This window comes from Myotis nattereri (assembly GCF_964212035.1).
Source record: "Myotis nattereri genome assembly, chromosome: 9".
Taxonomy (NCBI): Eukaryota; Metazoa; Chordata; class Mammalia; order Chiroptera; family Vespertilionidae; genus Myotis; species Myotis nattereri.
The window spans coordinates 18,311,287-18,324,851 of record NC_138084.1 but is presented as its reverse complement, the minus strand read 5'-3'; the positions used below and the strand labels follow the sequence as shown (position 1 = coordinate 18,324,851).

The 13,565-nt window shown below is 36.0% G+C and overlaps 2 protein-coding genes across 2 annotated transcripts in view; one reads left to right on the top strand and one right to left on the bottom strand.

Moving 5' to 3' along the window:
- Nucleotides 1–13,565, bottom strand: part of LOC308524758 (olfactory receptor 4A5-like) — a gene marked incomplete at both ends in the record, with an annotated part of 363,276 nt that overhangs the window by 31,960 nt on the left and 317,751 nt on the right. The window lies entirely within an intron of this gene.
- On the top strand, nt 4,731–5,675 carry LOC308525202 (olfactory receptor 5F1-like; the record flags this gene model as incomplete). Its single annotated transcript, XM_081099990.1, has 1 exon — nt 4,731–5,675. One exon carries the CDS (start codon nt 4,731–4,733, stop codon nt 5,673–5,675), a length of 945 nt encoding a protein of 314 aa, XP_080956116.1.

The window sequence follows — 13,565 nt, the reverse complement described above, 5'->3', positions numbered from 1 at the left end:
GATGTGCACTGACCACCAGGGGGAAGACGCTCCAAATGGTAGGTTAGCTTGCTGCTGGGGTCCGGCTGTTCAGGACTGAGCAAGATGGGCTGGACATGCCCTGGAGCCCTCCTGCAGTCCCTCCCCAGCTGGCCAATCTCTGGTATCCCTCCCCAGCCCCTATTGTGCACCAGTGGGGACCCTCAGCCTGGCCTGTGCCCTCTTGCAATCCAAGACCCCTCAAGGGATATTGGAGAGCTGGTTTCGGCCCAGTCCCGCAGGCCAGGCCGAGGGAACCCACTGGTGCATGAATTAGTGCACTGGGCCCCAAGTAATATACATAAAAATGTTCACAATGTTAAAAGTAATGAATAATAAAATCATATAATTTTGAAACTGGATTAAAAATTTAAATTTAAATTTAAAAACATAATTAAATATATTTGTTTATTCATTCATGTGCCCACAATATTAATTAAATGCCTAAAATATGACAGTCACTGTTCTATTAACTTGGTCAATAATTCTAAAAGTTTGTACTCCAACATTTTCATTAGTTATTTAAAATGAAGAAAAATATAAACAAGTAACTGAAAATTTCTATTCCATTGTTAATATGTCCTGTTAATGTAGCTGAGCAGAGTTTTATAAGTAAGCACTATATTCTACCTTTCATATTATCGTCTCTATAGCAATATTTTTTCTGACATATCTCCTGGGGCAAGAGAAACAAAAGAAAAAAAATAAACAAATAGAACTTCAACAAATTAGAAAAGTTTTTGTACAGGAAAGGAAATCATCAACAAAATGAAAAGACAACCCACTGAATGAAGAACATATTCGCCAATATATATGATAAGGGGTTAATATACAAAATTTATAAAGAACTTATACAACTCAACACCAAAATTCAATCAATCCAATTAAAAAAATGGGTAAAGGCACTGAATAGTCACGTCTTCAAAGAGGACATACAAATGGCCAATAGAAATATGAAAATATGCTCAGTTTCACTAATCATCAAAATTGCAAATTAAAACCACAATGAGATATCACCTCACACCTGTCAAAATGGCTATCCTATATAATAAAAGCCTAATATGCTAAGTGTCTGGTCATCGGTCTTCTATCCAATCAATCAAAGCATAATATGCTAATGACATGTTAAGGCCATTCAACTGCTAGCTATAACATGCACTGACCACAAGGGAGCAGACACTTTAACCAGTAGGTTAGCTTGCTTCTGGGATCCAGCCAATGAGGACTGAGTGAGATGGGCCAGACACGCCCTGGAGCCCTCCTACAGCCCCTCCCTGGCTGGCCAACCTCCTGTGTCCCTCTCTGGCCCCGATCATTCACCAGGGGGTCCCTCGGCCTGGTCTGTGCCCTCTCAAAATATGGGATCCCTTGGGGGATGTTGGAGAGCTGGTTTTGGCTTATTCCCACTCAATGCAGGAGCTTCCCCCTCGTGGTCAGTGCACTCCCACAGGGGGAGCACCACTCAGCCAGATGCCAGGCTCCCGGACTGTGAGAGGGCGTAGGTCAGGCTGAGGGACTGCCCCCCGAGTGCACAAATTTTGTGCACCGGGCCATTTGTAATAAATAAATAAACACACAACAAGTGTTGGTGAAGATGTGGAGAAAAGGAAACCCTTGTGCAATGCTGGTGGGAATGCAGATTGGTGCAGCCCCTGTGAAAGGCAGTCTGGAGTTACCTCAAAAAATTAAAAATAGAACTGCCTGATGACCCAGTGATTCCACCTCTGGAAATTTATCCAAAAACCCCAAACACTAATTTGAAAGAATATATACACCACTATGTTCATTGTAGTCAAGATTTACAATAGCCAAGATTTAAAAGCAGCCAACTGTCCATCAGTAGATGAGTGGATAAAACAGTTACATTTACACATGGAATACTACACAGCCATAAAATGGGATAAAATTTTACCCTTTGTGATAGAGTGTATGGACCTGGATAACATTATGCTAAGTGAAATAAGCCAGTCAGAGAAAGATAAGTACATATGGTTCCACTCATGTGTGGAATTTAATGAACAAATTGAACTAACAAGCGAAATAGAGACAGACTCATAGAGAGCTAGCAGAGAGCTCTAGTTGGGGGGCGGGGGGCGGAGGTTGGGGGAGGGAGGGAATTGAGCAAAAAAGCAAAAAAGAACTCATGGACATGGACTACAGTGTGATGATTGGAGGGGAGGATAGAGGTGAAAGAAGCTATGGAGGATAGTGATGAAAAAATAAAGTAAAATAAAGAAAAAAAGAAAAATAAATAAAAGACTCATTGTAACTCCCCCCAAAATATTTAAATTAGAGTATACAACAATCTTACTCAACAAAATCAAGATATGTGGAAATCTGAATCAACAAAAAAATGTATCTTTGTCAGGTAAGTCAATAATTAACAGATATCTAGCTCATTTACAATTATGCTTTCTAACTCCATTTTACGTAGGTTTTTTTGTAATAATGGAGTATGTAAAAATATAGAACTTACCCTACATCTCATAAACTGTAAAGTCCCTTTAATTAATACTGAATTTATACTCAGTTAAAAGACTACAATTGTCAGACTAGAATTTATCTCTTATGCACCTTCTGTGATGTCAATATCTGCATTACCTCATAAGATAATCAGAAGAAAAAGACATATAGATGGAAAGATACATAGATGGATAGATAGAAATTTGCACAGATGTCAATCATATTGTAATTTTTAATGGCACAATGATGGGATTTTCACAAGTCAACTTTTTAGCAGTATCTTTCATGTTACAGATCTTTCTGTAGAAGCATAAGATTCCACTTGCTCCTATTATTAGAAGATGTAATTTCCTAGAAGATACACACATACACACAAAAAAACCCCACATATGTACACATTTATATACATATATTCATATATATGTGTGCATATGTATATATATATATATATATATATATATATATATATATATATATATATATTCTTCTAAGTAACTGAGATGAAACTAGACAGGAAAATTAGGTAGCTGGTTATTAATGCTTTCTGTTGAAAAACAACTCAATTCTCCTACTTTCTAAGATTTTATCTATTGCAAAGTCATTTAATAGCTCGAAGTCATGCTTTATTCATCTCTAAAATGTTTTAAATAATAATGCTTCCTGCAGAAACTGGTGTAGAAAATTAGTTGAGAATTTAAATGAAAAGGTGTAATACAAAACTTGCTGCATTAGGAGTTCTCTCTGCACATAGACTCTCTCTCTGCATATAGGCACTCAATGTGCTTTATTCAACCTTGTTTCATTTGCATCTGGAGGTCTGAAAATCTGTGCTATCGTCCCCTTCAAGGTTAAGAATCACAGACAATAATTGCAAGAAGCGAACACAATTCCGAAATCATAAAAAAGCAATGTGACTTTCCTATCTATTGTCCTATTTATTCACAACATAATTTTTTAAAACACTGTACAATGGACTTAGTTTCTCCTCATTAATTTCACTGAAGAACAGACTTAGATTGAAAGTTAAACTTACTCAGACAAAGAAAGAGACCCACCCACCCCCCAAACCCTACCTCCCTACACACACACATACTGGTAAAGGTAAGAATAATAATTTGGTTTTGGGTTATGTACCCATTTGAAATAAGCTAAGAAAGAAAGGGAATGAGAGAGAGAGATAATGTAAATAGGCAATTAATATTTTTATATTGGAAACAAAAAGTCTTTAAGGTAATACAGAGATGAGGAACCTCTTCATGATGCAATGTTTGATTCCACATAGCTTCATGTGAGCTAATTTTATTTTATGTTGAGACAGAGTTTCTGCCTTGAGAGGATTGGCTTCGCAATTAACTCCTACAATCTAGTCCCCATGGTCACCCAATTCCCGTCCAGAAAAACAAAATAAAAGTGCAGCAACGTGTACCTACTCGGAAGGAGTCTCAAATTTTTACAAATAGATTTAATTGTCACTGCATTTCATTTCCTTTAAAATTTGATTTTTTCTGTTTTAGCTCCAACTGAGAATTCCTAATAAAAAAAGAAAATAATAGTCTACATGAGTAAGACACCATGGAAGGAAGCTCCGGAGAATTTGATGCTCTTATTCACTGAGGTGGACAGGTACTGGGTCTGCTACTACACATTAACTTGATAGTGCACTTTGTAATAAGAAAAAATATTTAGTTCACTTTTAAAACAGTACAAAATCATTCTTAAAGATAGATAGAAGTCAAAATATTGGTTATTTGAAATGTCACTATTTCTGTTGCTTGAGGTACACAAGGAATTTCTGGGAGGCAATGCATGAATTTTGGAGTTGAAGAACAAGCAGAATGGTCTTGAGAAAAGAACAATATGTTTGAGTTAAACTAACATACCTTTCAGAGACTGGGAGAGACTTACCAGAAATACTTGATCCTTTGTATTTTGGATGTAAGTTGAAGGAGAACAACATATGATGAATTTGAAGAAACTTAAGTGGAGGATGTGGATTTAGACCAGTTATTTGAATGCCCTGCAACCAGAATAAAGACAATTGCTTCATAATTTCAAATGTTTCTCCATTTCTCCACTATTTTTCCACTTGTACAGTCACTCTATTTGCCATGCCTTATTAACCCAGATATTTTTTCCCATGTGTGAATGTCCTCATTAACATTTCTACTAGTTTGGTAAACTTTTTTTAAAATAAAGGATTAAACTAAATACAAGCTTAAACAAATAAAACACATTCTTATTTATTATAAATGACCAGAACTAATTATACTTTGGTGACAGAGTTCATCCTGCTGGGATTAGCAGACACGCTGGAGCTACAGATTATCCTCTTTATGCTCTTTTCTGTCATTTACACACTGACAGTTTGCGGGAATGTTGGGATGATCCTCTTAATCAGGACTGATTCCAGACTCCACACACCCATGTATTTCTTCCTGGCTAACCTGTCCTTTGTGGATGTTTGTTATTCATCCACCGTCACCCCAAAAATGCTGGTGGATTTATTGTCAGAGAAGAAAACCATCTCCTTTGCTGGCTGCTTTCTGCAGCTGTACTTCTTTATCGCCTTGGCCACAACTGAATGCATCCTCTTTGGCTTAATGGCCTATGACCGGTATGTGGCCATATGCAACCCTCTCCTGTACCCCTTGGTCATGACCAGGACAGTCTGCCTGAAAATGGCAGCAGGAGCTTTTGCAGCGGGACTCTTGAACTCCATGGTGGACACAAGTTATATAAGCAGCCTGCCATTCTGCAGTTCCAATGTCATCCAGCATTTCTTCTGTGACAGCCCTCCACTCTTTAAGCTCTCCTGTTCAGACACACCCCTGAATGAAAGCATCTTTTCCACTACTGCTGGAGTGAATATAGTTGGGACTTTGCTGGTCATCCTCACCTCCTACTCCTACATTCTCTTCTCCATCTTTCGTATGCATTCAGGGGAGGGCAGGCACAGAGCTTTCTCAACATGTGCCTCTCACCTGACAGCCATAATTCTGTTCTATTCCACCGCCATCTATACTTATCTGAGACCTAGTTCCAGCTACTCCCTGGGTCAGGACAAAGTGGCTTCCGTGTTCTACACAGTGGTGATCCCCATGCTGAACCCTCTGATCTACAGCCTCAGGAATAAGGAAGTGAAGAAGGCTTTTTGGAATTTAATTACCAGGAAAAGGATGCCTCTATTTTTGTGATTATTAGATTGTTTTTTCTGAACCAAATGGAATATTTAATGACCTTTCAAAGGATGGTTCAAGGCTACAGTTTTTAATTAGAATATTTTAAAGTAATTATGTCCTATAATTTTCAAATATACCTATCATACAAGGTAATTACCTTAAATTTACATAAGTATAAGATTAATTTAAAAACATATATATGGTTTTGTTTCCATTCTGAATCTTTACTGAGTCCTCAAAAATGAAGCCTATTATAATAAAATCTTGCCTAGGAAAATAAACGTATGAAGTCTTAAGCAAAAAAAGTCACAATATCACATGATACTAGCCATAGAAAATAATGTGTAAATATCCATATGTTTTTCCTGTGCATTATTATTCACCATTTATGATTTGTGAAGATTGTTATATATTACATATGTAGAAAATGCTTTAAATTTAACATATTTTGATTTAATATATCAAGTTATCCCAGGTAGGATGCTTAAATAAAATTTCAGAACTATAGTTTTAATTGAAAATGTAAATTCCAGCTTTTATTTCCATTATTTCTCCATATACATAGATCTTTCTTAAAGAATATGTGAGTTTGTACAAATGTGTGTCTGATTAGAATGCATCAATGATCGCTCTCCTATTCCCTCCCTTTCTTAAAAATTTCCAACCCTTCTCTTTCTCTTTCTCTCATGGGACTGACACAGACACATACACATAAAACTACATATACACAGATTCAACTACAGCAAAGTGTTTATCAGTGCACGATTCCAAAGGAGAGGGATCAATGTTCAGTGGAGGAATGGGACACATATTCTTTACAATAGGCTCATTGATTATGCGCTCATAGAAATCTCTTAGCAATTACCAACATAATCAATTAATATCAATATTAAAGCTAAGCAGGTTAAGAGGTACAAACTTAGAGTTATAAAATAAATAACTCACAAAATGTAATGTACAGCATGGTAACTATAGTGAATATGACTGTATTGCATATTTGAAAGTTACTAAGAGAGTAGATATATGAAACTCATTGCAAGGAAAAAGAATGTTGTAATATGGATAGTGATGATGATAGCTAGACTTACTGTGGTGATCATTTCATAATATATACAAATATTGAATAATTATCTTTTACACCTGGGACTAAATAATGTTATATGTCAATTATACCTTCATTATAAAAAATTAAAAAGAAAAATTAAGCATTATTAATAGGAAGGTAAACAGTAGTTGGCCTAGTAGAATTCTGGAGGAAAGGGAGATCAGGCTTGCTAAAAGGAGACAACCACATTTACTGGTATAGTTTTTGAAGGAAAACCCCTTATAAAACTTCCCCTGCCCTTGCCACTGAAGTGGCACCTGATTGAAGAGGTGATGGTCCAGTCATCGGAGATGCAACATAACAGGCTTTATGTTCTGTCACTAACAGGTCACCCTACTCATACATACAATGCCCTCAGTGGTCCATGTAGGTGCCCTTGGTCAAATGGATGTTCACAAAGGCATTAATGTTGTCTGTGCACCCAGCAGCTATGCTCTCACACCCTCCCCCCCACCCACATCAGTTACTGGCCCTGGAGGCCTATGGCAGAATGATCAGGCTGGTCTCAGAGGTGGTTCACTGTTTCACTGAGTAGCTCACCTACTTTATTCTGCACCACATGCTGATCATTGACTGGATTCTTCCCACCCTCATTGTCCCGAGTATTTACTAAAATTACATATGGAACCAACTACTTCATCAATAATTACTAATATTATATTCCTTCCATTAAATGTTTCAATTTTCAATAAAACAGAAATAGCAACAATATTTGGAAGTTGAAATTCAGTTATTCTGAGACTTGAGTTTTCAGACATATCGTATTTCAGACATATCATTTTATCTTCCTACTCTCTAGTATAGCTCTCCTACATGTAATTAATCTTATTTACAAAATCTACAAATATTTCCTGCTTTACGGACTATTATCACATAATAATGTTGGTACTTTATTATAATTCATTGAATGTGTGCTTCTTATGCAAATTTTTATTATTTCATTTCTTTAATTATTTAAATTTAGATTATTTCTTGAGACATAGAAGCATGAAACAGACTGCTGAAACTCAGAGAGAGGGTGAGGATGTGCGGGTGGGTGGGTCGGAAGAGGTCAACCAAAGAATTTGTGTGCATATATGCACACCCCTACACACAAACAATAGGGTAGTGAAGGCCTGGGACAAGGAGCAGGTAGAGGGGAAGAGCAGAGGCAGGCTAGATGGGGGCAATGCAGGGGGAAAAGGGGACATATGTAATATTTTCAATAATAAATAATAAATATTTTTTAAAAAAATTGAATAGATTTTGAATTGTTTCATTCTACCTTTCATATGATAGTCTTTTAAAAATATTTAAATTACAGAGTATATAATAACCTTACCTAACATAATCAAGATATGTGGAAATCTAAATCAACAATAGAATGAGTATCTTTTTCAGGTAAGTCAATGATGAACAAATATATTTAGTGCATTTACAATTATGCTTTCACTCCTTTTTTAAAATTTAAATTCTTTATTGTTTAAAGTATTACATGAGTTTCTTTTTCCCCCATTGGCCTCTCCCCAGCTGCTCCCACCTCCCAGCACATGCCCTCACCCACCCACCCCCAAGCCCCTCACTCCCGTCTGTGTCCATTGGTTATGCTCATATGCATGCATACAAGTCCTTTGGTTGATCTCTTACCCTCTCACCCACTGCCTTCCCTCGTAGGTTGGGCAGTATGTTCAATGTTTCTATGTCTCTGGTTCTATTTTTGTTCATCAGTTTATGTTGTTCATTATATTCCACAAATGAGTGAGATCATGTGATATTTATCTTTCTCTGACTGGATTATTTTGCTTAGCATGATGCTCTACAGTTCCATCCATGCTGTTGCAAATGGTGAGAATTCCTTCTTTTTTACAGCAGCATAGTATTCCATCATGTAGATGTACCACAGTTTTCTAATCCACTCATCTGCTGATGGGCACTCAGGCTGTTTCTAAATCTTAGCTATGGTGAATTGTGCTGCTATGAACATAGGGGTGCATATATCCTTTCTGATTGGTGTTTCTGGTTTCTTGGGATATATTCCTAGAAGTGGAATCACTGGGTCAAATGGGAGTTCCATTTTTAACTTTTTGAGGAAACTCCAAACTGTTTTCCACAGTGGCTGCACCAGTCTGCATTCCCACCCAGCAATGCAAGAGGGTTCCTTTTTCTCCACATCCTTGCCAGTTCTTGTCATTTGTTGATTTGTTGATGATAGCCATTCTAACAGGTGTGAGATGGTACCTCATTGTCGTTTTGATTTGCATGTCTCGGATGATTAGTGACTTTGAGCATGTTTTCCTATGTCCCTTAGCATTCTGTATGTCCTCTTTCGAAAAGTGTCTAGTTTGGTTCTTTGCCCACTTTTTGATTGGATTGTTTACCTTCCTTTTGTTAAGTTGTATGAGTTCCCTATAAGTTTTGGAGGTTAGGCCCTTATCGGATATAACATTGGCAAATATGTTCTCCCATTCAGTTGGCTTTCTTATTGATCTGTTGATGGTTCTTTTTTTCTGTGAAGAAGCTTTTTATTTTGATGTAGTCCCATTTGTTTATTTTTTCCTTAGTTTCCATTGCCCTAGGAGCTGTATCAGTAAAGATATTGCCAGAACAAATGTCTGCTATTTTGTTGCCTATGGCTTCTTCTAAAATATTTATGGTTTCCCATCTTAAGTTTAAGTCCTTTATCCATTTTGAGTTTTATTTTTGGGTGTGGTGTAAGTTGGTGGTCTAGTTTCATTTTTTTGCATGTATCTGTCCAATTTTCCCAACACCATTTATTGAAGAGGCTTTTTTGACTCCATTGTGTGCTCTTGCCTCCTTTGTCAAATATTAATTGAGCATAATGGCTTGGGTTGATTTCTGGGTTCTCTGTTCTGTTCCATTTGTCTATATGTCTGTTCTTGTGCCTGTATCAGGCAGTTTTGAGAGCCATGGCTTAGTAATATAGCTTGATATCTGGTATTGTGACCCCTCCAACTTGGTTCTTTCTCAAGATTGCTGCAGCTATTCGGGGTCTTTTTTTTTTATTCCAAATGAATTTTTAGAGAGTTTGTTCTTGGTCTTTGAAATATGCCTTTGATATTTTAATGGGGATTTCATTGAATCTATATAGATTGGTTTGGGTAGTATGGACATTTTAATGATGTTGATTCTACCAATCCATGAACACAGTATATTCTTCCATTTGTTCATGTCTTCCTATATTTCTTTTTTCAGCATCCTGTAATTTTCTGAGTACAGGTCCTTTACCTCCTTTGTTAGATTTATTCCTAGATATCGTAATTGTTTTGTTGCAGTGGTAAATTGGATTGTTTCTTAAGTTTCTCTTTCTGTGAGTTCATTATTGGTGTATTTAAAAATCCATAGATTTCTGGATGTTAATTTTGTATCCTGCTGCATTGCCAAATTCATTTATTAAGTCTACTTTTGATGGGCAATATCATGTCATCTGTGAATAATGAAAATTTTACTTCTTCTTTTCCAGTTTGGATGCCTTTTATTTCTTCTTCTTGTCTGATTGCTATGGTTAGCACTTCCAGTAGTATGTCAAACAGGAGTGGTGAAAGTGAGCATCCCTGTATTGTTTCCGTTCTTAGGGGAAATGTTTTTAGTTTTTGCCCATTGAATATGATGTTGGCTGTAGGTTTGTCATATAAAGCTTTTATTATGTTTAGGTATGATCTCTCTATCCCACTTTGCTGAGAGTTTTTATCAGGAAAGGGTGTTGAAATTTGTCAAATGCCTTTTCTGCATCAGTTCATATGATTAAGTGATTTTTGTCTCTCAGTTTGTTTATATGATGTATCATGTTTTTTGATTTGAGGATATTGTACCAGCCTTGCATCTCTGGAATAAATCCCACTTGGTCATGGTGTATGATCTTTCTAATGTAATGCTAGATCTGATTTGCTAAAATTTTGTTGAGGATTTTAGCATCTATGTTCATCAAGGATATTGGCCTGTGATTCTCTTTCTTTGTAGTTTCACTCCTTTTTTTCACAGAAATTATTTTGGCAATGGTGGAGTAAGTGACATGTGATAATATAAAACTTACCCTACATGTCATAAATTGCAAATCCTTTTCATCAATACCAAATTTATACCCATTGAAGAGACTACAATCCTCAGAACACTAGAGTTTATCTCTTACGCACCTTCTGTGAAAGTCAATATCTATATCACCTCATAAAATAATCAGAAGAAAAACACAGTAAATAACTAAGTATATCCTAAGAATCCTGAAACACCAATCAGAAATAATTTATGCACTGCTATGTTCATAGCAATGTTGCTTACAATAGCTATGATCTGGAAACAGTCCAAGTACCCATCAATAGATGAGTGGATAGAAACCTGTGGTACATCTACACAATGGAATACTATGAAGCTGTAAAAAGAAGAAACTCTTACTCTTTGAGACAGCATGGAGGGACCTGGAGAATATTATGTTCAATGAAATAAGCCAGTCAGGGAAAGAAAAATATCACATTATCTCACTTAACTGTGGAATCTAATGAACAAAATAAATTGATGAACAAAATGGGTCCAGAGACATGGAAGCATCCAACAGACTGATGAATCTCAGATGGGAGGGAGTGAGGGTGAGCAGGAAGAGATCAACCAAAGAATGTATATGCATGTATGCATAACCCATAGACAGAGACAATACTGCAGCAAAGTTCTGGAGTAGGGTAGGATCCTGGTGGAACAGAGTAATGGGGGGAGATGGGAGACATCTGAAATACAACAATAAAGATAAATTGAAAACAGTTTGCACAGATGCCAATCAGAGGGTAGTTTTTAATGGCATGATAATGAGATCTTTACATTGTTATTTTTATTGAATTTATTGGGGTGACATTGCTTAATAAAATTATATAGACTTCAGATATATAATTCTAATGCATCATCTACATATTATATTGTGCTCACCACCCAAGTAAAGTCTTCTTCCATCACCATTTATCTCCACTGTTACCCTCTTCTACCTCCCCACCTGCCTCATTCAGTGTCTTTCATGATGTCATAGATCTTTTCTTAGAAGCACAAGAACTCTACATGCTCTGATATTAGGAAAATTAGATTTACATGTATGTGTATATGTGTGCATATGTATATGTGTATATATGTATTATATATGTTATGCATATAAAATATTCTAACGGAGATAAAATGAAACTAGACAGAAAAATTAGGTAGCTGGGTATTAATGCTTTTGTTGAAGACTACGCTCAAGTCCATTTTTTCACGTCTGAACAGTTCGTCCATTGAAATGTCATTTAATAGCTTCAAGCCCTGCTTTATTCATCTGAAAAGTGTTCAAAATAATCACACCTCTTTCAAAGACTTAAAAACTTAAGTGGGAAAGTGTAATACAGAACTCAACGCATGATGAGTTCTCTCTGCCAAAAGAATCCCCTTTCATATGGACACCCAATATGCTTTATTCAACATAGTTTTACTTGGATATTTAGATCTGGAAGAACTGTGCTACCATCCCCTTCTATGATGAGAATAATGGACAACAATTTCAATAAGCTAACACAATTTCAAAATAATAAAAAAGTAACTTGATTTCCTTTTTCATTGTCCTGTTTGATCAGGGTATACTTTTTTAAAACACTATACGATGTATTTAGTTAGTTCCTCCTTGTTATTAATTTCACTCAAGAAAAGAATTGGATTGAAGTTTAACCTGACTCATCATCTCCACACACACACATTCAGGTAAGGGGAAAAATAATAATTTGGTAGTGGACTACAACCCATTTGAAATAAGCTAAAAAATACAAAGAGAGAGGCACCGTAAATAGCCAATTTCTTTTTTACATTGGTGAAAGTTTTTAAGGTTATATAGAGGTCAGGAACCACTTCATGATGCAATGTTTGATTCCACATAACTGTGTGTGATTATATTTTATTTTATTTTGAGCCTGTGAGTTTTTGCCATTAGAGGATTGACTACACAATTAAACCCTATAATATAGTCCCCATGGTCATCCAATTCTCTTCCAAGAAAACAAAATAAAAGTGAAGCAATGTGTATTCACTCAGAAGGAGTCTCTCATTTTAACCAAAAGGTAATTCAAATATTCATTGCATTTCATTTACAAAGTAAAATCTTTCTCCTTTATTTTTAAGCTCCAACTGAGAACCCCTAATAAAAACAAAAAATAATAATCTGCATGAGTAATACACTAAGGAAGGAAGCTCATAAAGATTTCATGCTGTTATTCATTGCAGGGGACAGGTACTGTGTGTGGAACTACATGACATTAATTTGATTGTGTACTTTATATCAAAAATAATTATTAAGTTCATTTTTAAAACTCTACAAAACTATCCTATAATATACTATATATATATCAACTTATTAGTTATTTGAAATGGGCACTGTTTTTGTTGCTTCAGGTACACAAGAAATTTCTGGGAGGCAATGCATGAATTTTGGAATTGTAGAATAAACAGAGTGGTCTTGAGAAATAAACAATGGATTTGTGTTAAATGCACACACCTTTCAGAGGAGACTAAAGCAGCAATATTTTTATCCTTGGCATTTTGAATGTGGGCTGGTAGGGAAAACATCTGTTGCATTTGAAGAAACTCAAGTGGAGTATGTGGATTGAGACCAGCCATCTGAGGAACCTGCAACAGACTTAATAAGGTCAATTGCTTCATAATTTCAAATGCTTCTCTGTTTCTCCACTAGTTTTCCTCTTCGTTCAGTCACTTTCCTTACTATACTTTATTAACCTAAAGGTTTTATTTTTCATGTAGGAATAAGCTCGTTAACATTTCTACTATTTTCTATAACCTTTGGAGAG